Source organism: Chaetodon auriga, chromosome 11 (genome assembly GCF_051107435.1).
Source record: "Chaetodon auriga isolate fChaAug3 chromosome 11, fChaAug3.hap1, whole genome shotgun sequence".
Classification (NCBI taxonomy): Eukaryota; Metazoa; Chordata; class Actinopteri; order Chaetodontiformes; family Chaetodontidae; genus Chaetodon; species Chaetodon auriga.
Window position 1 is genome coordinate 13932559 of NC_135084.1, and position 27468 is coordinate 13960026.

General features: G+C 44.0%; 1 protein-coding gene across 13 annotated transcripts; it reads left to right on the plus strand.

Moving 5' to 3' along the window:
• Positions 1 to 3254: 3254 nt before the first annotated feature.
• Positions 3255 to 25492, plus strand: ldb1a (LIM domain binding 1a). Of its 13 annotated transcripts, none has more exons than XM_076742507.1 (12): positions 3255 to 3616; positions 6894 to 6994; positions 16668 to 16770; positions 18204 to 18248; positions 18443 to 18518; positions 19838 to 19940; positions 20086 to 20258; positions 20360 to 20482; positions 20572 to 20649; positions 20764 to 20887; positions 21065 to 21213; positions 22222 to 25492. In XM_076742507.1, exons 2-12 carry the CDS (start codon positions 6967 to 6969, stop codon positions 22444 to 22446), a joined length of 1227 nt encoding a protein of 408 aa, XP_076598622.1. In that variant the 5' UTR covers positions 3255 to 3616; positions 6894 to 6966; the 3' UTR covers positions 22447 to 25492. The 13 variants fall into 13 exon arrangements, with proteins under 13 accessions (XP_076598622.1, XP_076598629.1, XP_076598631.1 ...); XM_076742514.1 differs by having other exon boundaries at positions 3294 to 3616; positions 23103 to 25492; XM_076742516.1 differs by having other exon boundaries at positions 3294 to 3616; positions 21065 to 21207; positions 23103 to 25492.
• The last annotated feature ends 1976 nt before the right edge of the window (positions 25493 to 27468 follow it).

Genomic DNA, 27468 nt, shown 5'->3' on the forward strand with positions numbered 1-27468 from the left:
CTGATGACGTCGGGGGTCAGGGTTTACCGGACCACGTTTCTTTTTGTAGTTCTATTTAATGCGTAAGTATTTACTGCTTTTTAGTGCTTAGTTGTTTAACTTCTGCTGGAAAGTGAAGAGGACAAAAATGTAAAACAGGCACAAAATCTTTATATCTTATGCAGTTGTTTTGCTTTATTTTTATTTTATTTTATTTTTGAGTGGTGACAATGGAAGAAACATCAGGATAGACACTACCCAGTGAATGCGCACAGGTAGGTTGGTTTCAGTACGTGATTCACATCCATCCATTGTCTTCACCTGTCACCGCTTGTGCTTTGGAGGCTGGAGCTGATCCCAAGTGACGGTGGGCGAGAGGCGGGGTCCGCCATCGACATGCCATCACAGGGCTGACACGTGGACACAAACGATGAGTTCACCTTGACATTTCACACTTTAGACTGTAGACACGATAAGAGGATCCAAAAATATGAAGACAGTATCGACTGTAACGTCGTACTTTTCCAGTCTTGTGAGTGACAGCTGAAACAACCAATCAGATAATCAGGAAGTTAATCAGCAAGTTCACGGAACATTAGAAGGAAAACCCAGTATGCAAACATGCAGGTACTATGACAACAACACAGGCACACATAATGTTATGGGCAATTTCTCTCATTTAGAGTGTCAATTGTGTGTTGTTAGATGATTTACATTAATTATACCAATTATGTCTATTATTAGAAAGATTTTTGTACACATTCTATGAAGTAACTTGGCAGGTCAACTATATAAAGATAAGCTGTTTTACAGGGGAAATTGCTCTAATGACATGCCATGAGGTGCACATGTTGATATGTCTTAAAGTAATGTTGTGGAAGTTTATAGCTCAGACATATAGCTTTACTGTTTATTTGGCTTCAGTTTAGGAGCAAAGAAAACTCAAACAGGGCAGGAATACAGGTTAATTGGCTGTGCCGATACTCTAGTTTCTTTGGTTCTCCTCCATCTGTCTGGCATTTCTGCTCCCACAGTTTGAGTCTAATTGCTTGTACTCTCAATGACCGTGGAAACAAGGAAGTCAGGAGGTCTCTGCAGGGCTGGAGGGCTCTTATGTTGCTCTTTGGATGAGAAAAACATCATTTGTGTGGAGAGTGTTTCCCATTCAGACTGATGCGTATACTGCCAAAGTTAAAGGACACATTTCAGGCAATTTGTTAACGTTTTGTCTCACACTGTTGGGTCACACAATGGCAGCCATGGATTTCTGTGAACAGCGTGTTCACACTGTGTCAAATCAGGTTCTGCTGTCTGTCTGCATTTTTACAGTGTATTATGTTAAAACCATATGATGGGTAAGTCTGATGGGACTAAAAGTGCATATAGACTCTATGAAATCTCAAATGCTCACTGTTTTTCACCCTGTAATTTTAACTTGTGGCTCCAGGGGCCGCTGTTCAGCAAGAGTCATATAGGCTGTTTTTAATATTTCAGCTATGGAAACAAACTAATTGTGAACAATGCTGACTTAAAATCACTATTCTTGGCACACATCTTACCCTGAAAATCATATGCTATTCTCTGTTTTTCCAGGAGTCAGTGGACAGCAGGAGGCCATTCACATCCATCACAAAAGAGCATTTTTGAACAGAGACGGAGGTTTCGATCACCCTCCACATATGTCCACCATGTGAGCAAAGTCCCATACTTAGCACTGACAACTGAGCACAATGCATTAGCTGGGAATACTGCTATGAAAACAGGAATAACCAAACATCACACAGAGAAGAAGAAGATATTTTCCCTGAGAGCTGGGGAGGTAAATAAAGGACATGGACAGACGTCTTTCTGTTAGTGGCTGTGATACGTGAGGGAAGGGTGAACAAGAAGACAGGCTGTGAAGCACAAAGTTGGGCATCTAAGTGGGTCAAAGACAAAAGTGGGGGTGATGTGTTCCTCTGTAGGATCACTACTACATGGCACAGAAAAGCCATCGGCAATTCCCTGTGTCCCATAGGCAGAAATGGATTAGAGGTGAGCCCAACCATTACCACACACACACTCAGAGACACACACACACACACACACACACACACACACACACACACACACACACTGTAGTCTTCATTGTGGGTTACCACTTTGTCTGTGCCTCTATGTTACGTATGTCATTTATTCTCCGCTGTGTGATGAATATTCTACCACTGCCATTGGTAAAGTTTTAAAATCTGCCTGCAGTCCCCAACAGCTTCCTCGCTGTGGCAGAGCTCTCCAGTAAACTCATGTTCTGGTACATTTGAAAACGCATCCTTGTTGCCGAGCAGTGTCAAAACAACACACCGACACACCGGGTTGCAGACCCACTGCAGTGTAGTTTTGTGTCTGTGTGCTGTAGATTTTCTGGCGTCAATCCAGGAATCCCTCAGGCAACAATTATGTGTCTCACTGATCAATTTCGCCCCTTGCTGCATTCATCTGAACATGAATTTACTATGAAGAACAAGGCCATATTAGCTACGCGCCATATAACATTTATATAAAAATATATGCAGTGTTAATTAGTTGCGCTCACCAGAAATGGTAAAAAAGCACTTTAGACATGTGCTGAATGGCTGTCGCAGTGTTTCAGGTCAAACAGGAAACACCAAGTAGATGTCTGGAAGAAAGCTTTGCATATTTGTTCCTATTCTTGAGTTTAAAAGCATTGAGTGCCACAGTGAGACCTCTTTGCATTTGCATTTTTTTGGTTTCGGTTTTCTCTGACTGCAGTTTTGGGAAGGTTGTGAATCACCGTTTATGTTTGCTCTCAGATGATTGTGTTTGCAGTGTTTCACAGCGTCCCTGTCCTGTACTTTATGTGGTGAGAGGACCAAAACTAATCTGCACCATTAGGATCGATATTTAACGTGAGAATATCCTACATAACTTATCCCTCGACTCGATGCTGGTAGTTCCCTGCTGTTCGTGTGCTTCCTCGGTGCCTGTTCCCCGAGTCGTCTGAGGCTTGACTGGCCCAAACAGTCTGCCTCACATTACCTGACATTTCCTAATGAATGTGGTGCTGCTCGTATCTCCTCCTCAGCTTTTCTTCCAGTGTATCACGGGGTGTACACCGTACATCTGTGGGAGCTGAAAGACTTATGAGCCCGTCTGTGTGTGAGAAAGACAGAGGAAGAGAGGAACGCACCGCCGTGCCCCAACGCACTTCCTAACCGCTACCTACCGCTGCTCTGCCGTTGCCATGGATACAGTGCCCTCTCTCCCCCTCTCTCCTCTCTCTCGGTGGGTATGGAGGGATGGGGCTGGAGAGGAGTGAGGAGAGGAGAAGTGGCTCTGGCTGCTGCCTCTGCGTCATATTCATACCAGTGCAGCTGAGAGCTGCCCCCCCCTCCCCTTTTCCCCTCCTCCTCCTCCTCCTTCCTTCCTTCCTTCCTTCCCTCCTTCCTTCCTTCTCATCATCCAATTTGCACACTGCTAGATCCCCCCTCCATTTGTGTCTCCTATCTGCATCTGCTCATCACAGTCTCTCTCTCTCTCCCCCTCTCTCTCTCTTTCTGCTGGCGCAGCTTGGTTTCCTCTGCGTGGCTGACCCGGGCGGACTTTTTCAAGCGAGCGTGGGTGCAGAAGAAAGACAAAGGTAAGCGTGGAGATGGAGGATGTTTAAGAGTGTTTGCCTGTTAGACAGAGTGTGGAGGAAAGAAAAGTGGTTGCGGGGGGGTCGGGGGGGTGGCGCAGAACAGCTGCAAGACAAAAGACTGAGAGGTAAGCATGGATGGCGTGAACTCACCTGAGATAACAAGTATGCCACCAGGAGCCTTTTAAACATTTTGTTGGGAAATGAGGTTGGAATGAGGTTGTCGCTGCATGTGAGCAAGTGTTCGTCTGCTGTCAGAGGACAACATGCGAAGAGTGTATTAGTGTGCGTGTGGATGTGTGCTTTACTAAGCCAGGCTGTAAGTCTGTCTGTGTGCAGGCACTTTGCTGTCTGTCACATAATGTCATGAAACTGCTGCTGCTGCATGTTCCCACGGTGGAGAGAAGGAGGCGAACAGAGGGGGAACTTCATTATTCACAGAGAGCTTTTTGAGCGATGTGCGGATGTGTTGACAGAGCGGGAATCTCTGTATCTGCAAGAGTAGGAGAGTGAGAGAGAGAGAGAGAGAGAGAGAGAGAGAGAGAGAGAGAGAGAGAGAGCAGTGCAGTCAGTGGCGAAGTGCTCAGCTTCAAAGCCTAATCGCTTCTGGAAACAGAAGCCATTTCCCAAATCACATTCACGCACCCCTCCTCTATCTCTCCTCTCTTGCTGTTGTCTCCTCTGTGTCTCTCTCATGCAGCGTTGGGGATGCCGTTCTCTATCTCTCATATCTGCCTTTGTTCAGAGTTCACCATTTTACAGTAGCAGGATCTTCTGTAAATGTCAAACCCGCAGATCGCGACCTACAAGGCACACAAAGGAGCGAATGATGTCAGAATAGCAGCGAGAGATGAGAGGACTCCAAGAGAGAGACAGACCTTGTTGAAACAGAGAGAGACAAAAAGTGTGTGAAGGGGAAATGAAAAGACGGGGGAGAAGACGGGTAAGGAGAAAAGAAGAGGAGGCCCGCAGGGTTATTCATTGTGTCTCGGTCCTGAGAGCGGTGTCTGACACCGTGTATGACATTTAACTGTGATGCCTCTGCCAGTGCGCTGGTGTGTGGGGAATGTGCCTGTCAGCTTTCGTTTCAGTGGAGACAGTTGTTTGTCTTTTGTTAGTATATTGGTTGTGAGTGACAGACAACAGAGATCTGAGGTTTGTTAAACTAGGCTTCAACTCACTTGGGAGGGTCGGGGTAGGAGATACATGGATGTACTGTACCACTGGTTTGATGAACCCCCACAGGCCTATGAACCAAAGCACCCCTTCATGAACACAATCCATCACATATTTGGAACGCATGGGGACCACAGGAATAAAGTGCTGTAGCAAACAACCATCATAGCAAGATGTTTACTTATTTCTCATCAAAACTTTATGAGTTATGTAGTTAATGTTGTCTGAAAAAGAAAAAAAAAGAAATTAGGAAAGTTACAGTTAATTTGCATATCGTGCAAAGCAAAAATATGTACTTTTAAAAATGCAAATGGCAGCTTTTATCCCAAGTACAAGCCGCATTAAACGTTTATTTACCATCCCTTTGATTCTGCTGTCATTTAGTTTTCAGTAATTTCAGGTAAACATTGTTGTTTCTTCTTCTCCCTGCGCACCTCCCTCCCTCCCTCCCCCTCTGCAGCCTCTAAAATGTTTTGTTGTTCTTTTTCCCTCACTCACACCACGTGATCATGTGACTGCATGTCAGTCATACGCACGACAGAGAGACACGCAGCCTCAATAAATTATTCAGTCTATTAACACTGCATAGGTGGACTTGGGTGCTTTTGGATGGATTGACATAATTTTACTCATATGTCCATTACCTTTAGTATGTATCACAATTAGCTTCAACTGTCTATTTATTACTTTTCTCCAATTTTCCATCACATTTCAGCATTTATTTCAACTGTTTATTCATTGTTTTTAGCTGTCTATTTCAACCATTCATCCATGACTTTTTAGCTGTATTTTCACCTTTAGCTACTCGACAATCTTTCAAAGTACCACCTGACAACTGTACCTCCCGAGGAACATGTACCATTTTTGGGGAATCACTGTACTAGACTGCACTCTATGTCTATACTTTTTGTCGTCAGCTACGAATGAAGTTGCGTTTTCTTTAAACATTTTCTTCTTTCTCTTGCACTCAGTCGCAGTGACTCAATGATACGGCCCAGTCTGTTATCCATCTGACAGGATCAGGTACACGAGCAACAAAGACATCCAGTCATGGGAGTCAGTTATGTGCTCGTGTGTTTGTGTAGCGAAGTGTGAGATTATGAGATTATTGGCTCGCAGAGCGGGCTCGCTCGAGCCAAGAGAAGTTATGGGATGAACAGGAAGGGAAACTGGAGATGTGGAGGAGGCAAAGGAAATGAAACAAAATCACATCAAACCACATCAAGCTGCAGAAAGGTCAAGGTGATATCAACAGGGTGAGGAGATTAAATTGACAGAGTGAAGTAAGATTAAAAAGCGAGAAAAGAGCGGAGAAGAGGGAGAAGGGGCCGAGGCTGCTGGGCAAACAGTCTGCAGTTGAGTCAGACTGTTTACATGCAGCTCCTGTTGGGTGTGAGCGTGTGCACATTTGCACATGCACACTCTTCCTGCCTCCCATGGGTCTCCAGTGTCCCTGCGCTCCAGGTGGGCTTTGCATTTTTAATCGATACTGTCTGTAGTGATTAACACCAGTCTTCTCTCAGCAGCAGAAAAACAGAAGGAAGTAGTGAGAGAGGGAGACAGAAAGAGAGATGGAAATCTGTCATACACGAGGCAGGGTGCGTGTGTGCATGTGTGTGTTAGTGTGTGCGTGCATATGTGTTTGTTTGGCAGTAATGACCCTCTGCCTCTGGGCTCCTACTGAGCATGTTTATCTCCCACAGCAGCACAGGGTAAAAATGGACGATGCATCACTGCCACACACACACACACACACACACACACACACACACACACACACCATGTGCATTTTCTCCTTTTCCTCTCCTTTGCTCTAATTGCCTCCCTCCTGCATTCTCCCTTTCATGCACACACAGTCCCTCGCTTCATTCCATATTACTTACTCCAGTCTCACATACCGTAAAGGCTCTTTCTTTCTATTTCACTCCCCTCTCATTTTCCCTCCCACTTGTGTTGCAATATGCCTATTAATGATGCAGCTAGAGCTCCACTGCCAACTTCCTGCCTCTGACAGAGAGAGAGGAGCGTAGTTGTGGTGTACATGCCCTGCTTTGTACCACTCCCTCTAATCTCTCCACCCCTCTGTCCGTGTTGTTTTCCTCAGAGTTAGCCCATGCGAGCGGCGTGTGGACTGAGTGCAGCTGTTTCGTTCCGAGCAGAGCCCAACATGTGAGAAGATGTCTGTTGGAGGTTGTGCTTGTCCCGGTGAGTGCCCGCTCTCGCTCTTTCTCTCTCTGTGCCTCTCTTCTCCCGCTCTCTGTGCTCAGTGGTGCTGTCAGAGAGATGACTTATGTAAAAGTGCTGCAAAGCCGCCCAGGGCCAGCTGTGTGAGTGTGAGCTTGTGTGTGCACGCACAAGTGTGTGTGTGTGTGTGTGTGTGTGTGTGTGTTGGTGAAGCCACGCTACACTCTCAACACATGTCCTAAAACAAGGTTATAGACTGAGGCTAGCACACTTTAGGATTGAGTTGTTCAGCAGACCCTCTCAGTCACGCTAGCTTGCTGTGCAGCAGATCAATGGCTCTTTGAGTTTTGCCACATACACAAACTGAGATATCAATAAGTAGTTCTTTTTGCTCTTTTTCTCAGCTATGTCTGACCACTGTAAGTCTGCCTCTTGGTTATTTGCGGTCTTATATGTCTAGAGGAGTTGGTGGGAATCACTGCTTACTGTCACAGGGTTTTTATATTCATCCCATGGGTCAGAACTGAATGAGACTTTCATTTACTCGCTGCAAAATGGTTTAAAGCTGGTCTCTCTTGATGAGTATACACCCTTAATGAGGCCACTTTAGAAGATTTAACTAAGAGTTGAAATTGCTTGGCGTTAAGCTGCTGTTTGGATTATTAGACAGCTCTTTGTCATTGTGACTGCATTTTGTGTTCTTGCACATTTTCATTTTTCATGTGGTTGTCACACTTGGCTTTTCTTGAAGCCAGAATTCTTGAGGTCTTCGGCTTTAAATAAAGGTTATGTAAAATATGCCTTAGTGCCATTATCGTGCTGTCTTATTGGTTCTCCGTTTCTACACTCCGCTCTTGTGCTACTGTGTCAGAGCAAGAGGAAGGAAATCTCGTACTCTCTGAATCTGTCCGCACATGTCTCTGGCAGGCGAAATGTTATGGCAGTTTTTATCAAGTAGATCTTATAATCTGTTCTCTCCCATAGAGTGTTTGATCCCTTTTTTGACTTTGGAGCAATTTCTCTTTAACGGTATCCCAGTGAGAGCGGGCGGGCTACAGAGACGGTTGCCTTGTGCACAGTGAAAGCCTCACAGTGCCAGGGGACGGGCTCTGTGCAGCACAAGGGAGCAAGTAACAGATAGAAATTGAATCGCAGCATGTGCTCAGGGGGATCTCAGAGAGGACAGATTGAATTAGGGTGCCAGTATCATTTTAATGGGGCTGCTCTGATTCATTGGTAGTCGGCTATCAGATGGAATACAATTACAGAGGCCTCTGCTTGATGTTCTCCTCTCTGATCTTTTCTCCTCTCCACTATCTTGCCTCCTCACTCTCTCCTGTAGTTTTCCAGTATATCTTCGCTCCCTCTGTTGACCGACTTCAGTGCGGAGCAGAAACTTTTAATGGCATCCACATGTTTCTGAAGGATGTACGGAGCGATCTGGAACGTCGAAACGCTCGCAGGTTTACACATGCAGGCATGCGTGCGGACGCACAGCGCGCGCTCACGCTTGCACACCTTCGCGAGGAGCCTGCTCGGACAAGTTTAGACTGGTGGATCTCTCAGATAACCACAGAGCAACATTGATCAACACCCGTTTGCAGTTTCCCTCTCCCCCTCCCTGCGTGTGCTGTAAATCATTATATTTGAGGGATGAATGGTTTGTTTACATTCTTGCATGATGGTGGATGGAAGATCCTCCCCATCCTTTTGTGTGTGACTCTGCACTGGAAAAACAAATCCTCTCTTATTCTAACAGCACTGACTCTTTTCATCTGGTCCTTGTTTTGTTATTGGGCCAGAGCATTATAGAACAGAGGAAATCTGAACTGAGCATATTTGCATGTGACAGAATGTGAGCCATAATAAAGGACAGACTTCTCTAGGCTGTCTAGTTCATTGACAACACTGTGACATCCTGCTGTTGTTGTGACTTTGCTGTGAATCAGCCTTTTTAAGGCTTTGTTCCCGGCATGAAGGAGATCCGTCCTAACACAGTGGAGCCAATCACATCCTTTGTTCAGACTAAATGGTAAAAATAGATTGCCTGTGAGCTGAAGATACCCCCCCCCCCAACACTCTCACATGCACCCACTCAAGCATGCGCTCCCCTCTGCTCACCACTCTCTCCGTCTCTCACTCTAACCCCTCCCTCTCATTTCTGCCTTCCTCATCTCACTCTCTCCCCCTCTTCCTCTTTCACCCTCTCTCCCTCTCTGTCACTCCCCCATCCCTCGCTCACTGCCTTTCGCAGTAACAGCGGTGTTACCTCATGCAGAAAGTCACATGGCTCCTGATTGGAGAAAAGTGACTTAAAGCAGAGCCAAGATGGCAGCCAAACAGCCAGGGCTTTTTTGATTACCGTTACACAACAACACGACTGGCTCAGCTTTATCTCACTGCACTGAGAGCCCGTGCCTCTCTTTCTCTTCCTCCTCAGGTCTTCACTCCTTCCCTTCTCCTCGTCCCCCTCCTCTCTAGTGAGGCTCTCAGATCTTGTTTGCTAGATCAAAATGGCTGTGTGTGCAGAGGCAGAGAAAAAGAAGGAATGCGTGGGAGACAGAGATGCTGGGGAGTCAGAGAGATGGGGGGGGGGGGGGGGGGGGTGCAGAGCGGAGACGAGCTGTAGTGATGTCACATCTGCTGCAGGCCGACAGGACGGCAGAGGAAAGCTGCCATGTGCTACACGGCCGAGAGGAGGGGGAGGATGGGGAGAAAACTAAATGTGTGGGAAGGAAAAAATGATTTCTCTATCAAAGCACACCTTTATTTGTGAGCGATGCGTCGGCTGCAGAGTCTTTAAAACATGAAAGCGGGTTTGCTGCTGAGGTAGAAGGTGACGGCAACAGTGCTCAGATTGAAACAGAGCTGTGCTGAAAACAAAAGGGAAAAGGTTGTTTGAGAGCTTTCGCTGTATCTCTGTGCCACCTGCGTGCGTGCAAGTGTGTGGGTTCAAGACTGTTAGCATACAAACCATCAACCAGATGAATCGCTTTTTCATAAGACTTTAGAAATGTGCCTTGAGTCAACCAGCTTGTTTGCACGACTGACTGTCGTCAAAAATGAATTGTGCAGACAGACTATAAATGGCACTGTGCAGATTTGATAAAGGTTATGAAAATCAAGGCAAATGTTGACATTTTGAGGCTGTTAAAGGCATTTCTGCCATAATACAGCATGTCTCCACTCAACTGAGAATCAGAGCATGAGGGCTTGAATTGCTGATGTCAGCAGGTGGGGGTGGAGTCGGTCCATTTACTTGGAATTAGCGACTGACTCATCGGGGCTGATAGAGATTGTGTTTGAGATGCAACACTAAAACGAGTGTTGTTTGAATGTAGGGCTTTGTGTAGTGAATTAGACAGAGTCCTCATTCCAGTAAAATCGTGTGCTGTGTCATAGTTGTTTCATTATTCACAATCTGTGGAGCGGCTCAGAGATCGGCCTGTAAATACCATCATCGCTGCAGTCTGTCTCTCTGTTGTTTGGTTTAAGAACGTTGATACTGAATTGTGCAGAATTATAAGAATACTAGTGTTAATACTGTTTTATTATTATTATTATTCTTATTATTTCTCGGGACATTTCATTCCCTTAAGAACAAGAGAAGCTGTGAAAATGACCAAACCTGCACCAGACCAGTCCTCTCTGACGTACCTTGGGGACCGGTTACTCCTTCCTGGATTCAGATCAGTGACCTCTATCACTGCAAGCACCTGCGACTTAGCTTTCTTTTATTATCCTGCAACTTATCTTGAACACATGCCGTTTAACTTCCTCCTGTCAAGCCACAGTAGCATCCTCCGGCTGCAGTGGTGTGAGTTCTGTCTGCTGCCTTGTTGCTATCACTACCAGTCAGGTGTCACAACAGTTTCCTTGACAGTTTAGTGCTTCTACGGTGGCGTTTAGAAAAGCAGCAGCAAGCAACAGGGATCTGAACATGCTGTTCACCTGCGCTCTCTTTGCATCTCTCACCACCGCTTCCCTCTCGCTGTCGGACGTTTGCGTGCAGACACGGTGCGTCTGAAGGTTTTGGGAAATGTTTTCAAGGCATGTTTACATGTGGCCAGCGTGTGACGCATGTGAAGTTAATTCAGTTAGTTTCTTTCCCAATGTCGGCTTCGTCGCGTGTGAAACTGTACCAACATTCGAGTGACCAACCAAATGATTACAAATCAGATCTATTTGATATTTTCCTCTATTAGAGACTCTGCATGGAGGACATTTCAGCGTTGCGGTCCACCTCTGCATAGAAGAGCACATGTAGAATGGTCTTAGGAGCGAGGGATCTAGCTATAAATACAAGCAGTTACATCAGATCTTGTGTAGTACAAGACGTTTTTCGGTGACTAAAATAGGACTTAGACCTCGTGTTTCTGACTGCCATATTCTGATTAAGCCTTTAATGTTATCGCTGCCTGCCAGCCCTACTTGCCAGGTACTCTGTGTGTGTGTGTGTGTGTGTGTGTGTGTGTGTGTGTGTACTACATGTGACGCTTGCTGAATACAGATGAAATAGGATTCAATTCTCAGAACCGAAACACCCACTGAAATGCATTTGATACCCTATATTTTGTCCCATTTAGTCCACACTTCCAATGTAATAATGGTGCATGTAAAAGTAACTGATTGTTATACCCATGAAATCGGCAAATAAAGATAAAGATCTAACTATATGATATAAATGAGACATCCTGCAGTTTCTCTTTAAAACTATTCACTTGAATGGGGTACCGTGAAACCCCCTGGGTTAAATTCATTCTGTTATATTCTACTCTGCTCTATTGTGAAGCATGAGGAAGATGTTTTTGACGCATTTGCCAGCAGAGGGAGGTGCTGTTCTATCACATCTCTCCTCGTGTCAGTCCATCAACACTGAACGCTGACAGCCGAGTGGGGAATTATCGTTTTCAGCATGAGATCTGAGGTCTGGGTCTATGCTATAACAATAGGCTTCAGTCTTTCTGTTATTCCTCCTGTAGCTGTTTCATAATTCATGCTCTGTTGTAAATACAAAGGCAACTCACTAGATTTTAACAGTTACTTTACTAGAAAGGGATTTTGGGTTGCATCTTTTTCCAGAATTGAACTGTGTGGTACAGGATATCCAGTGTAGCTGAAAAACATCCTGGTGCTAAGAAAAGGTTACAGCAGAGGAAGGAACAAGCTGATAAGATGAAAAATTCAAAGAAATATGCTCCAGCAGTTGTTACGACATGAACGTCCAGGTCTAAGATGTGATGTGGATTGTTAGATTTTGTTAACTTTAGCTCAGAGTTCACACCAGATATTTTTGATCTCAAGCTGCAGCAGATATCTCGGCTCTAATCCTGCCCTTTATGCAATAAGAGTGACTGGTGTTTGTCAGATGTGTTTAACTCTCTCAATGAAATGCATTTTTTCCACTTCTCTCATCTGCGCTCCTGGTTTATTTAAGTCTACTAACAGACTGGCAGCTCGAGTGAAAGCCTCAACAAATTGAGCTTTAAAGGCACTTTGAGACCGCAAAAGGTTCTCCAGCCTTCAGATATATTGCTTGTAAACATTAGAGTGGTTATTGATTAAAAGTGAGGCAGCAGATTATACCCTTACATAATCTGAGGCTATGACAGGCTCACGACTGCGGTCTGAAGGATTTGAGTCATAAGCAAAGTCAATCATTTTTCACAAGCCTTTACGAGGTTGGCTTGAATTAAACAGACGATTTGGGTAACTAGTTACAGTGTGATCTGACTGTTTGAATCCCACTCCATAAGGGACATGTAGATCGAGACCTTTTTCATTTTCTAATTTTGGATTGTTAAAGTGAGGACAAACTGAACAGCACTGGATGAAAAGTGGTACTTCACCAGCAAAAATGACTTCACCATCACTTTATTCCTCATGAATGATTATTATGACTGAATTTACAAACATACAGAGCTTTTATAAATGCAGCAGGTTAGAAAACAGAGGATATGATCCTGCAACCAGTTTTTGGGTCTGTGTTTGAACACAGGAGCTTCCAAACTCAAAAAATGAAAGGCAGTTTTCACTTCACTGCACTGACATCTATTGTTTATATTAGAAATTCAGCCTGTATTTATTCCTCGTGGAGCGTGATGTGATAGGGTCTGTGGTCTCGCAGACTATAGATGCAAATAAAATAACAAAATATTAAATGACAGTTGGTGAAGCACCTACAGTAACTATGAGCAAGATGAGATGTTATTCATCCTGAAGGGTGTTTTGAATGTGCATAGAGCTGTAAACTGTCCCAGAGTCATTATTAATTTCACTGATGACTGAGAGGGTGAGACGGAGGTTCTTTCCCCACCACCTCTAATACAGACTTTCCTAAATGTAAACCAACTTGTGGAACCTGGAGAACAAGCCAGGCCGGCGGGCGGCTGTTGTAGGTCTCTGGGTTTTTGTCAAGTAGATATTTAATGTAATCTTCATGTTTAGATTTATGGCGGTCTAATTAATCCCTCCTAACAGACATGGCCATGTTCAACTTTATTGCACACTATGACATTTTAAAGACTGTATTTATGACAAGTCATAAATCTGGGAGCAGAGTAATATGTTATCATCATGTCTGCAGTGATGGAAAGAAGCTAAGTATATTTTATGCAAGCACTGTACTTAAGTACAATTTTGAGGTACCTCTTACTCCATACGTTTATTACTTTAGTCGCTAGTTATTTTGTAGATTCAGATTAACAAAATCTCATCAACACTTAAAATATGAAATATTATTATGGATAAAGATCAGACTCACAAGCACTGCCTTTACCAGCTGATGTGCATATTAATTCATCAGTAATTATGATTAATATACTATACATTATTCTGTATAATGACTACTTCTTGTGTTTTAAGTATATTTAAAGCCAGCTGGTTTCTGCTGTGAGGGTAGTGGTGGGGAGTTTGAACAAACTGATGCTGAATAATATCATTTAATCCATCTGTAATAATTTTGTGTTGAGGGCGGAATTGGGCTGATAACTGTTCCTCTCAAAGGTGACTCACCTTGTGCCTCTCTGGGGGCCACTGGTGCACGGATGGGGTCCTGGAAAATTGGGGGCCGCTGAGGGGGAGCGAGGCCCGTGTTTGTCCCGGTCTGTGAGCTGGGATGGGCGGAGGAGCCTGGAGAAGGCGGGGCCTTTGTTTGTTCGTGTCTCGGCTGGCAGGAACAAAGGGTCCTGTAGTAGTAGATAGGTAGCCCCGTCCCCCACACAAATGACATTTAAAACATATAGTTGAGAACTGCGAATTGACAGGAACTAGGGGAACCAGCCGGAGTGTTTACTTCCCGTCGCTTGCCGCCTTGTTTGGGACCGTAGGACTGCATTGACAGCGGTCGGAGCCGGAGCTTTCACCATCCAGCCGCTCCGGCTAGCAGCGAGGCTAGGTGGCTAGAAACACCGAGCGGAGGTGTTCAGCAGCACCGCGTTTCGGTGGACCTTTCTCTGCAGGTAACTCAGACTTACAGCCGCACTACTTTAGTAGCACCACGCGGTCATGGTAAACCGCTGAAACTGGTCGTAAACAGGCACAGGGATATGCAAGTGGATGGCGGCGATAATGGGAGTTTAGCAACTAGCTAGGTGAGTAGTTTAGCAATGGCAACCGTCCTCTGCAAACGGTTACTGAATGCGGCCCTGCGGTTCAGTTCACGCTTGTTTCTACGTGTAAAAGTCAATACTGGCTTATTCTGAAATGTCCACCGTGCATGTCCACTGACCGAGTAATAAGTTGACCCCAGCATGCAAGTATGTGTCTTCGCACATTGCTTTGGATGTTTTATTGGCTGGCGGCCAGCCTCTGGATGCAGCTCCATTGTTTGCACTGAACAGTTTGGGCGGACTGAACTGCACCAAAGTCTCACTACTTAAAGTTGGTCTTTGTTAAACTGGTTATGCATCACGAGCTGCCATCTGCTTTTGATCAGGTTCTTCTGTTTAAAGATGCTGGACTCATTCATCTCTATTTGTCATGCGTACCCCAACTCTGAAGGCTTCTACGTCTTTCACTGAGTCTAGTCTTGCCTGTGAAATTGTAATTATATTCATGCTGCTGTGTGGGTCCTCCTGACATGGACTCTTTAAGGGTGTGTGTTTATTTGAGGTGAGAGTGATGTGTGTCAGCATTTTTTGCAGAGCATATGTTTGAGAACACACATATAAATATATATAAGAGAAAATAAGATGTCTACTCATATATGTTGCACTGTGTGTTTTGCTCAGTGAGACTGAACATATGGGATTGAATGCTGTCTGGGCATAATGGTTGGTGTTGTTTGGGGGGAGTCGTGTAGGTCAGAGGTAATGCTTAGAGAACCATTGTTGGATGCTCCTGAGCAGGTTCGCCCCCATTGCAATGGGGAGGAGAAGCTGACCTGCCATGACTTACTTGTGTATACTGGAGCGAGGAAGAAAAGGGTGAGAGTGAATGAAGGAGGAGTTGGAGTTGTTCAAGGAGTCTTGACTGTGCTGTGGTGGAGGACAGACAGATCAGAGTTCACACAGGCACACTTAACCCCAATGCGTGCCTTTTTTTTTTTTTTACTCAGTTTGTATTTGTCTTGATGTTAACCACCACCATTTGTGGAGCAGTCTGCCTATAGGGTGTCCATCAGTTCACCGAGTGATGCAAAAAGATTAAAAAACACAGCTTAGTTAGGTCTGATCCTGCATTAGAGTGGCCCATGTCCATGTTTCTCCCCCTACTGGTTTTGATTTGGTACAATCGCCATTTTATATGCCAAGCTGACGGCGACTGACTGATGTGCATAAATAGTGACTAAAAAGTCAGAAATGAACAGTGTGCTGCCTTCAGGTGCGTGTTGGGAATGCTAGATTTCCAAGCAGGGCACACATAATCAACATTACGGAGGGGCAAATACAAGAGCAGTGGGGATTTTCTATTCTCTCAAACCTATATGAATGTGTCACCACCGCATATATTCATTTCCTTGAATTCACTTCACGTTTTTCTGTACCCGTGCTAAAAAGTAGAGTAACTGTCGGGTGGTTGTGTTGGGTCAAATTTCCAGGGGTTGTTTTTGTCAAACATCCCAGTCCGCCACTGCCTGTTTGAGTATAAAATATCTTTGGTCAGACCTAATTACATGCAGCCGCTGTCAGTGTGAAGTCTCCTTGAGTTGAGACACAGAATAGATGTTTTCTCAGGGACTGGAATTATTTGAGCATGAATGGCTTATCTGGGCAGACAAGGGTTAACAACAGCCACGGTAACGAGTGGGGGGATGGGTAGAAGAGGCAACTAAAGGGGGAGACACACACTCACTGTGCAACATGGTTTGGATCTCATGGGGTTGTAAGCAGAGAAGAGGGTTCCCTGTAATGGTACGGATGGCACAAGAACACAAAGAACATGCCAGACCGGCTCTTCTGCTTGTTCTCCTGAGTGTTTTCTCAGATTTCTGCAGGCTAATAAATATTGTTGTTTTTTCCCCTTCTGATGATTTGTTTTCTTGTCCATTTACCAGATTGAAGATGCATTAGATAATGAAAGCAGCAGGAAATTGTTTTGGCAGCATGTCTTTATTTGAGTAAATCTCAACAAAATCATCCAACATTAGATTACTTAGATAATGCTGTGATTTGAATGAGCTAAATCTAAAGTAATCTAAATCTCCTCTAAATCTCTGCTCTTTTTTCCTCTTCTGCTGTGCGCTTGTGTGCAGGCTGTTCGTCAAAGTCATTCAAGCTGTACTCTCCTAAGGAGCCCCCCAACGGCGGCAGCTTTCCCCCCTTCCACCCGGGCGCTATGCTGGACAGAGATGTGGGGTAGGTCTGGGTTAGACCATCACGACACAGTTTTTCCCGTCAAAAGGAAAACTTGTCTAAAAGCACCTTTTGCATTAAATCAAGGAATTTTTTTGCTTTCCTGATGTCTGATGTTACAAGCTGTAAGTTGTATTATTATTATTATTAGATAAGAGTTTGTTTTCTTGACATAAACATGTTAACTGAAGAATATGACATGTTCTTAGATGATAAATAATTATCTGTATTGATGTTCTATGGCTTTTATCTTTGTGTTTTTCATGGCACTTTCCTCATATTGCACTGTTTGATCTAACTCCATCTTTGATGGTGATTGTGGAATAAAATCAAATGAGTTGACTACACAGAAGTGTAATGTGGCCTAAAAAGACAAAAATAGAGACGGAGCAACATCCTTTCAGCTTAATTAAAAGTCAGATGTCACTTTAAATGCGCAGTTTCTATTTAAAGTATTGATTAAATATATTTGCTTGTTGCAAGTGCTGGGTGTTTTAACATTGCTTCTATACATCCCTGTTCTATTTTTATCTGGATTTGTATCGGAAATCTCCATGTTGGTTAAGATAGATAAACAGGGCCTTTAAATAAATAATGAGGGTTTTTTTTTCTTAGCTCTAAGATCAAGTTTTAGAGGTCATGACATATAGTACATTTGCCATTTAATAGTGGAAGCATATATGATGGCAGGAGTGGGTTAAAAATTCAATTCACAAAAGTATCTCAATTCTTATCTCCTACAAGTTGGAACTGATTTACAAATGACAAATGACAATTTTCTAAATGTTACTTAAACACTTTTTTATGTAATGGCTAAATAATGAACTGAAGGTGAAGTATATTGTGAACTTTCTACACCGTCACTCAGAGACTAACGTTAGCAGAGCGGAGCAGCGATCAGCAGTCACAAATGAGACTGGCTGAGCAACACACACTGCAGCATTGAACAACTTCAACCAGCTGAAGTGAAGAAAATAACTCGGCGCTCAGTGGGCTTCACCTCAAAAACCCTGTGTCTGCTCACGTTTCCTAGAGCTCGCGGCGCAGCAGAGAGGCTGCTCTCCGCTGCTGGAGATATAACCTTAATAACACAGAAGGACGCTCCTCCTCATTTTCTTATTTGCATACAGGCAGCAGACTGTAAGATGCTTTCAAATTAATTCGTTAATTAGTGCTGCTACTTTTTAAAATGAAAAGGCGGCTGATCATTTATCTTAATTGCCTGTTATGTCTCATATTGTATTTCAGTGGACTCAGGGCGCCACTGAATGGTTTGGCACACAGTTTACTGGAGCAAGAGATTGAAAATAGCGCCCCCTTTTGTTCCATTTTGAATAGGGAATCGGACACCCAAGAATTGTGAGATTCCCAAAGATTCACAGCCCTAATGCTTGCTTTTGCAGTTGCTGATGTTTGTGTTTTTTCATTCCTCATAGGCCTACACCCATGTACCCCCCATCATACATGGAGACTGGAATGGGGTGAGTCCACTGACACTTGAAAAGTGAACTTAGAGCTATCTTACAAGCAATTTTTCAAACATTTAAACGTGCCGGTCAGTCACTTATGTTTGAGACTGCTCTTGACTTATGCTGTGTGTACACTACAGGTGTGGAAAAGCCGCTGATGCAGCTCAGACAGCAGAGTGTTGAATTCTCCTTGTTTTCTGTTGTAGGAGACCCACACCGTACGGGAACCAGACAGATTACCGGATATATGAGCTGAACAAAAGGCTACAGAATTGGACAGAGGTGAGAGTGACTTCATTTTTCACACAGGGTTGTAAGAACTCAACAACAAACTGTTAAACACTAGTGTTTCACTTCAGTCCATATTCTGCTCCTCCCATGAACTGCTTACAGTTGCCATGTTTTCACATTTTCCCTCCCTGCTCCTGTTTATGTGTAGCTAACCATGCTAGGGATTTTGTGGGAAATTAAGCCAGAGAACTCACAGACTTCATTTACATTGAGGCTCTAACAGGATTATCTGATCAACCTGGCTAAAACGTAATTGGAGTGCCAGCTGTTTGTATGCCCGAGCGCGCGGCTGAGTGGATGTTATGAGCCACGCTTTTTATGGGACTGTCATTCTGAACATTACAACAAATACATGCACACTAACCTCTGTCAGAACCCATCAGTTGATTGTCTGGTGACGATTTATGGCCAGGGTTTCAGGGCTTCTGGTATAGCCAGTGGGTTTATGTAAAATCGATTTCCGGGCCAAGACTCCCTCTTCTCTGCACTGATCATTGCTTACAGTCCGATTAGTAAGCTCTGTAAACAGATATCTGCGTGTAAATGCAAATAAATAATAAAAGGCAAATGAAAAGTTTCGGTCTTGCATTGCATTTCGGCCAATCCATTCCGCCTCTTTTGCTCTCCTCAAGGACTTGTCCTGTCTCTGCATGCACCCAAATCCCACTCAAACGTGATGTGTCAATGCTGTTTGGACTACATATTGAAACGGGACACTCCGGATATCAAAATCTTGTCCCTTGCCTGCAGATTCTGCATTCATATGACAATTGTCCAGACTGTAGGGGGGAAGGGTTCAAGGGTTACACTGTTGAAGTGGGAATTTGTGGAAGCCAGGTGTCCTGCTTCTTTTGGAGTGGTTTTAGTACAGCCATTGTTTATTCATATTATCTGATATAACTTCTTCACCTTTTGTTTGAGCAGACACAGCCTCTATTGTTTTCTGTACTCCTCTGTAAAAATGGTCTCTAAGTGAAACAGCATGTTTCTGAATGGAAATTATTCACTGGGAACATGTCAACATAGTGACATCTTCCATTTCACCGACAAATGCACTTAATATCTTTTTATTAATTTCCTCCCAAATCTTCACTGCATGTGTTATATGAGTCTGGACATGGATGTAAATGCAACATGCATCCCCGATGTGGTAATTGTAGTTAACAGATATCATATATCTTCTCTCCTCTTGTATAAGACTTGAATGCAGTGTTTTATATTGTGATTGTAAGAACATAAATCATGTATCATTTTAACAAACAGACTTTAAGGAATGACAAACAGTAATGACTTTATCTCCTTTCTTTCAGGACTGTGACAATCTCTGGTGGGATGCCTTCACCACAGAGTTTTTTGAGGATGACGCCATGCTCACCATCACTTTCTGTCTGGAAGATGGACCCAAACGATACAGTAAGAATGTTTTTTTAAGAAAATGCTGGTGTTTATTTGTGTTTTCAAGATTTAATTTGCAGTGACAGTGTTTCATTTCAGTAATGGATGTGATGTATATCCCAAAGCATGTAATTTCTTCCTAAATGATCATTTTTGTCTGCAGCCATCGGCAGGACGTTGATTCCACGATACTTTCGAAGTATTTTCGAGGGGGGTGCCACTGAGCTGTTCTATGTTTTGAAGCATCCAAAGGAGTCCTTCCACAGTAACTTTGTGTCTCTCGACTGTGATCAGTGCACCATGGTGACCCAGAACGGCAAGCCTATGTTCACTCAGGTACAGCTAATGTCACACTGGATGAATAATGTACAGCCATCCACCTGCTCTCAGCCCCTGGTGCTGCGATGTCTAACTTTTATTTCTCTCCTGTTGGTAAGGTTTGTGTGGAGGGCCGCCTGTACCTAGAGTTTATGTTTGATGACATGATGAGGATCAAGACGTGGCACTTCAGCATCAGACAACACAGAGAGGTCCTACCGAGGAGCATTTTGGCTATGCATGTGAGTTCCACACTCAGAAAAGACGCACTTTCGCTCTCAAATCCACACATGCTCTTATTCATCTCACCCTTTTTAACCCAATCATGCAGGATCCCCAGATGCTTGATCAGCTGGCTAAAAATATCACCAGATGTGGGCTGTCCAACTCCACGCTCAACTACCTCCGTGTAAGCAAATTTCCATTTGATCAGTCTATTCTTTTGTGATCAGTCACTGAAATAACCTTGTCTACGCACGCAACAACCAGCTAATACTGCTTCGTGTCTCTTTCCTCTCAAAAGCTATGTGTGATACTGGAGCCCATGCAAGAGTTGATGTCCAGGCATAAGACCTACAGCTTGAGCCCCAGAGACTGCCTGAAGACCTGCCTCTTCCAAAAGTGGCAAAGAATGGTAGCACCTCCAGGTAACACTCAAACATTTGAAATTGCCAGCGGCATTTATGGCAGTGTTTCCCAACTTTTTTAAGCTGGCGAGTACTCATGAACAAGACTGAATCAGCATCAGGACATGGAGACGATTCATTTATAGAGATTTAAGTACTTGATTATGAAACATATCTTCTCCCTTCGTCTGCTCGTAGCTGAGCCAGCCAGACAAGCTCCAAACAAGCGGCGGAAAAGGAAGGTGTCCGGTGGAAGCACCGTGAGCTCCGGCGGAGGCAGCAATAACAACAGCAACAGCAAAAAGAAGAGTCCAGCCAACAGCTTTTCACTCTCCAGCCAGGTACCTGTAAGCATTACATCTACTTGACCTCTATCTTCACCTTCCAAGTTCAGCTGAGCAAAGGCATGGGAGGATAGGGCAGGGTGGAGGGGCTGGAAGGAAAAGCGAGGAGGTCAGAAAGTTATGTGTGGGTGTAGGGGTGGTAGCTGGGGTTGTTAGTGTGTTTAGGAGTAGGTCTAGCAGCAGGTCAGGATATAGATCTGGAGGTGGGGTTTGGATTCAGGTGGGAGGGGGGTTCAGTTCTGTAATTCTACTGGGGATGAGTAGATGTAGTTAGTAGACCCCCTGATGTGAACCAGTGATGGGCAGTCCCTGGTCCTCTGGGGCCACAGGTTTATGGGTTTATAAAGAGGAGGTACAAGTGACCTCCATCTCTACTGTAAGTAAAATACTTTGGGGCCATGGGTTAGGGTTACCTTGCTCTGATCTCCAGGTGGACAGTTAGGTTTTCTCTCTAAATCCGCTGTATCGACTTGGTGTTAGAGTTACCACTCAGCCTATCAGAGCACATGATTCACGCAAGCACTGCTGTCTTTGCTTACTTGGTTGCTTGATTGAGCGAACGAGACCCGAGGTGGAATGAAAACCCCCGCGCCCCCTCCCCCGGTGCAGCACTCAAGGATCAGGGATGCCCACTGCTGGCCAGTAGGGAGGGCCCCTCGACCCTGGTTCTCCGAACAGGGGCAGGGAGTCAGTGCCACTTGGACTGCTGAAGCGTCAGGGTAGATGCCCTGACGACACATTGTCCTGATGTGATTGGGTTCAGAATGAGACGACACTAATACCTCAGGATTGTAACACTGGGGGTCCCCCTGTAACCTAGCTTGAAGTATCAATTATAATGCACTTCACTGGTTAGAATTCATTTGTAACGCTGGAAGTCAACTAAGTTAGATCGCACCTAGACCGTAGGCAAAAAAACGCTACAGTTACAACTCGTCCGTGCAGCCAGTCATTCCGCGCACCCCCTGTATTATGGGGATAATATGTACCGGCCCTTGCTGTCCCCTTTAGGACGTGATGATGGTGGGAGAGCCCACTCTGATGGGAGGGGAGTTTGGTGACGAGGACGAGCGTCTGATCACGCGGCTGGAGAACACGCAGTTCGATGGGGCGAATGGCCTGGAGGATGAGGACAGTTTCAACAGCTCGCCTGCACTGGGGGCACACTCGCCCTGGAACAACAAGGCTCCCTCCAGTCAGGAGAGCAAGAATGACAACTCTCAGTCGTCCCAGTAGAGTGCTGTGGTATCAGCCAGCCACTTTTTCGATGCTTAAAAGCTACTGGGATCCACCTGAGCCAACATACTAGCGAGAGGAGTCAGGGAGGGTGGCCTCGAGCACTTGTGTTAATTTTTGTTTTGTTCCGTTTTTATACTTTTAAGACGAAAGGAAGGTGGTTAGGGAAAAGGGATGATAGCTGATGGACTGGTAAAGCTCTGTGCTGTCACATGAAGGACAGTGTCAGCAGAGTCCCACTCGCTCCCTCACATTGTTGCACATGATCAGTGGTGCTCAGCCTTGGCCCTTGTCTGCTCGGCTCCAGTCTGTCCTCTTAGAGGTGTGGTGAGACTGGCGGGGTGGCGGTGTGTGTGCATGTGTGTTTACCCCCCATCATCGCTCACCACAGCGTTTGAGCCAAAGTTGGTGTGTCCTGTTGTCCGAGTGCTCGCCATGGCGACCATGTCAGTGGGTTCTTGTTCCAACCTCGGGTCTCTCGGGCGTGCGTGTTCCTTGACGACGCACCTCGTTGTTTCTGTTGTGCTCATGTCACAGGGAAGAAATGCTTAGCTTTTATTTAACTTATTTTTTTGCAGGCTGCAGAAAACTGTGTGCACTCTTAGTATCAAAATTCAACGTCCGGTTTTTAAAAACTCAATCATTTGTTTTTGTAGGACCTGGTTGGAACAAAAACCTGTACAGTGCCGGAGCTTGAGGACCGGAGTTGAGAACCACTACGCTAAATCTTACAATCTCACACACACTCACACACACACACACACACACACACACCACATGCAAACACGATCACACATACACAATCACACACACTCACACACACACACACAGACCAGTGCACACACACCAACACTCACACGCTCACCTACACCTACAGCATAAAACATTGAGGTACTGGAGAGAGGTGGTACACAGCATGTCTGGACCAGAGCACCAGACGCTACAGAAGTGTGTTTTTGTTTTCTATGTTTTAGACTTGTTTTGAATTTTTTTTATTTTTGTAAACAATTTCTAAAAAATAAAACAGACAAGCAAGCAAACAAAAACACCCCAGAATATTCTTTGCACTGTTTTCCACTATTAACTCCAATCTATTTTTCTTATGAATTGATGGTGTATTTTTTTTCTTTTCTATTATTGCTAATGTAAGAACTGTAAAACATCTGAAACCTGCAGTATATTAATGTATAAGTATTGCTGTTAGATCATTCTTATTGTGATGGTATTAACTTTCATGTAAGTCTGTGCTTGATATAATGTCATCCATCTGTGTCAGACATCACACTGTTACCATGGCCGTTGGCTTCAGTGCTAGAAAACGGGTTGGGGAGAACAAGGCTAGTGTTTAAATACTGTACTACATCTTGTCTGATGTGAGTCCAAAGCAGCACACTGGAAACTGCTTTCCCCACTAAATTTCCATCAAGCGCCTGGTTTGGATCTGTTGACTTGTCATTGCAGAACTGTTTTGCTTCGTCTTGAAATCTCTATCTGGGGGTCCTCTCTTCAGAGAACGTAGTTACGGAAAACTTCTCAAATTTGCTACTCAAAAATATTTTAAAAACAAGTTTTGACAGGATTGTAAAATAAGAAAAAAAAAAAAGACTTTTGTATTAACTTAAGTTTCCCAGAAATGTTTTTAATCACAGTTAAGAAAGCTGCAGACCAAGGAGCTACATGTAAAGATTCTTTAGATATTGATTACACTGTGCTGTTTTATGTTTTATGAAGAATCATTTTGTTGGCTTTACTCCTCATGTTTGTGTCTGTGCTTGTATATTTTTAGGTAGTAATTTCTGTAAAAGTTATTCTATGTATTCCTCCCTAGAACTATGAGAAACTCAATCTAATGTAAAGAGATGAAAACCTCTTAAAAGTTTTTTTAAACGTGATTTTTAATGGTACAATCACTGATAAAAGAATTTTGCCCTCATTTTAGCAAACTGTATTTATTTTTCTATGTACTGACATCCTGTTTAGGTCCAGCCCACCTGTACAATACTCATGATAATATATGGAGGAGTTTGTGGGGCTGCTGAGTCAGTTAATGCTAATTACTTGTGTTTTTTGACATGCGGCTCCGAGGCTATTCTGGCCTGTTTATTACAATGGTTCGACGTGTTCGCATTAAAGAGATATTTAATAGCCAGTTTCTTCTGTTGTAGGTTCCTGCTCATCAGATCTGCTGAAAACCAATAAATAACCACATTTAGAGAAAACGTTAGTTATCCCTTTTTCTGTGAAGTTGTCATTCTCTGATCTGATGAAGAGCCTCGAGTTCCTCAAATGCTGGAAGTGTGCCACAATGGCGCAACCTTGAGTGAAATTTAAATAAAATAAAATCTACTTAAACCCTCAATCATGATCTTTATGGTTTTGTAATGTATTTGATGGATGGTTTTCATATACATTTCAAATCTATAACTGAAATAGTTGATATTTCATTAATGGCAAAATATATCTGACCATTGACGTCACATCCGGGGGTAAAAAAGACTCACTGGGCTTGACCTTAAGCTGCTGTGTCAGGCTTTCATGTTTACATACATATAATGGAAAATGTTGCCTAACTCTTGGACTCGAGCACCACCCTGAATCCTAGCTGACACTTATTGGATAGTAATATGCAGACTCTCCCAGCAGGGGTCTCTCACAGCACCAGGACAGACTGGGCAGACATCAGAAATTCCTCCATCTTTATATCTGGCAAAACCGCTGTGTGTTAATCCACGCTGAGCTGCAGGCTGTTGTGTTTAAGTACTTATTCATTGTCTCTAGCACCCCTAGTCTACTTTTGTGGTGTATCGACTCAGAAGGCCAACAGAATTGAATTTAGGGGCAACTTTTCAACACCCTGTGTTTCCTAAGTTGACATAATTTAGGGAGTAAGGGTTTGTGATATGTGAGACAGAGCTGAAATGGTAATGCACCCATAGCTGGCTCCTGTAGCACCTCACCATAGGGGTGATTTTATATCTATATTTTTTGCCAGGTTTCTGTCTGATGATTCATGTATGGTATCAATAAAGATGAATTTTCACTGAAATGTTTTTTTTGTTTTCATTGGACTCAGCTGTGATGATGCTTTTAAACACACAGAACTGTCAGAAACACACAAAACACAGAAAAAATATACAACAGATCCCCTGGCATTTTCTCCTGTAACTGTGGGAAAACAATTAGTCACCAAAAGCAAAGCAAAGCAAAGCAAAGGAACCATGGCCCAAGAAGACAAAGAGCTGTGCCCAGAACTTTATTCAAACAAACTCTGAAGTGAACATGTGAGCAGGACACTGCAGCCATTGTTTCTGAGCTATTAAACAACAAGGATGCAATTCACAGTGTGACCCATCTCTATCTGCCAGTCTTACTTGTTTCAAGTTATCCATTCTTTCTTGGCAGGGAAGAGGTAATGTAGAACACGGCAGCCATGTTGGTTGTCAGGAAAAGAGGAATGATAGCTATTGACTAATTGTGACAGCCGCCATGTGTGTAATAGATAGCCATAGTTAGATAGAGGTGTCTGTTTTCTCTGCCAAGCTGGTGAATCTGACACGTCTTAGACATACTGCACAACAAAACGGCAAAATGGTGACAGATGAGCGATAACTGCGTTTTTTTTGTTTTGTTTTGTTTTGTTTTGTTTTGTTTTTTTTACTAAAAAGTAAATCTTTAAAGCTGTTCCAGAACAGGCTATTGACTGTATAATAAGTGGATGGATCTTCCAGGTCTGAAAAGTGAAGCCAATGTGGAGGTGCTGTAGACCTGCCTTCTTTCTTTTGGCCAGCAGGGGGCCACTGGTGGTGCCTGGTGGAGCCTATGAGAAAATGACCCTACTTTTCATTTGATTTATTACCTCAGTAAGCAGTTCTCTAAAGGGTCTTTGTTCTCAGTTACTAGTTTCAAGTCTTCTTCAATACGGCATGATTATGGTCTCATTTTGATTAAAACAGACCAAAAAGCAGGGTATGATTAAGGGTGCGGCGACCAAAGTTGCTACCACAGCATGTTTTCAGGTTCTCAGTGAGATCCAATCAGGACAGAGGCATAGCAATGCATATCCTCCCCAGCTCCACCTTCTCGTCCAAATATGGTCACTTCTGGCTCCAAATAAATAAGATAGCGACGGCCATAATGCCAAACTCTTTATTACAAGAACAGCAACACAACAGGCTTTTGATCCAACAAAAGGTATAAAGTAGTTCCTGGTGTTTGAGCACAGGAGCTCATCCTTGACCATCAATATATGAGACAAAATGACCCCAGTTTATGGTGCACTCGCTAACTTGACTCAGACGTGATACATGGCACGCACTCGACTAGGAGACCTACCAGGGCGCCTTGGGGGAGCCACTTACTTCCTGCAAATCACTAACAGACCAACCAGTAGGAGTTGTTCGTGTGGCGATTAGGGCACGATCCCTCACTGGCTTCCTCTTTGTGAACACAGTGATCTCACATGACCTGGAGGTGCCTTTGTTTCAGGAGCACAGAATCATTGAGGACAATCACTGCGTGAGAGCATTGCAAGGCCTCCATAAGTCTTCACATGCCAAAGCCACTTGGTAAGAGCTCTCTTAGTGGCAGATTAAAGGATCATCCTGTAATTAATGAGTTTGGATGGAGGTGAACTGGGGATGAGTGATCGCCAAGTCACCTGATGAGGGAAACAACAGTAGAGGAAGACTATGCAACTCCTTCCTCTTGGTTTGCATCAGTCGAGTTCAGAAAGGGAAATCAGATTTCTGCCGGTTGTACAATCCTGTTCTTTTTCACGCAGATGTATGTTCTCTCATCCCTGTAACAGAGGTGTGGAAGTTCACACACTGAACGGCGATGAAAAGCATAAGAATAGTCATCACAGTTTCTTCTCTCCTGCTTCCAAGTGGTGTCTCTGCAGGTTACAGGTAAGTAATAGCACTGCCTCCGTCTCGAGAGAACAATGGTTTGACTCTTGTCTCGGCTTGTTTGCTCACACAGTCACACTGTGTATCCTCCTTTCTGACACTGGCGATAACATGG

Excerpts from the sequence above, each read along its gene's own strand:
- ldb1a (XM_076742507.1), top strand. The coding sequence starts at position 6,967 with ATGTCTGTTGGAGGTTGTGCTTGTCCCG. Across the intron at positions 19,941-20,085 it reads AGATGGACCCAAACGATACA|CCATCGGCAGGACGTTGATT; the intron begins GTAAGAATGTTT and ends TTTTGTCTGCAG. Across the intron at positions 20,888-21,064 it reads AAGAATGGTAGCACCTCCAG|CTGAGCCAGCCAGACAAGCT; the intron begins GTAACACTCAAA and ends GTCTGCTCGTAG.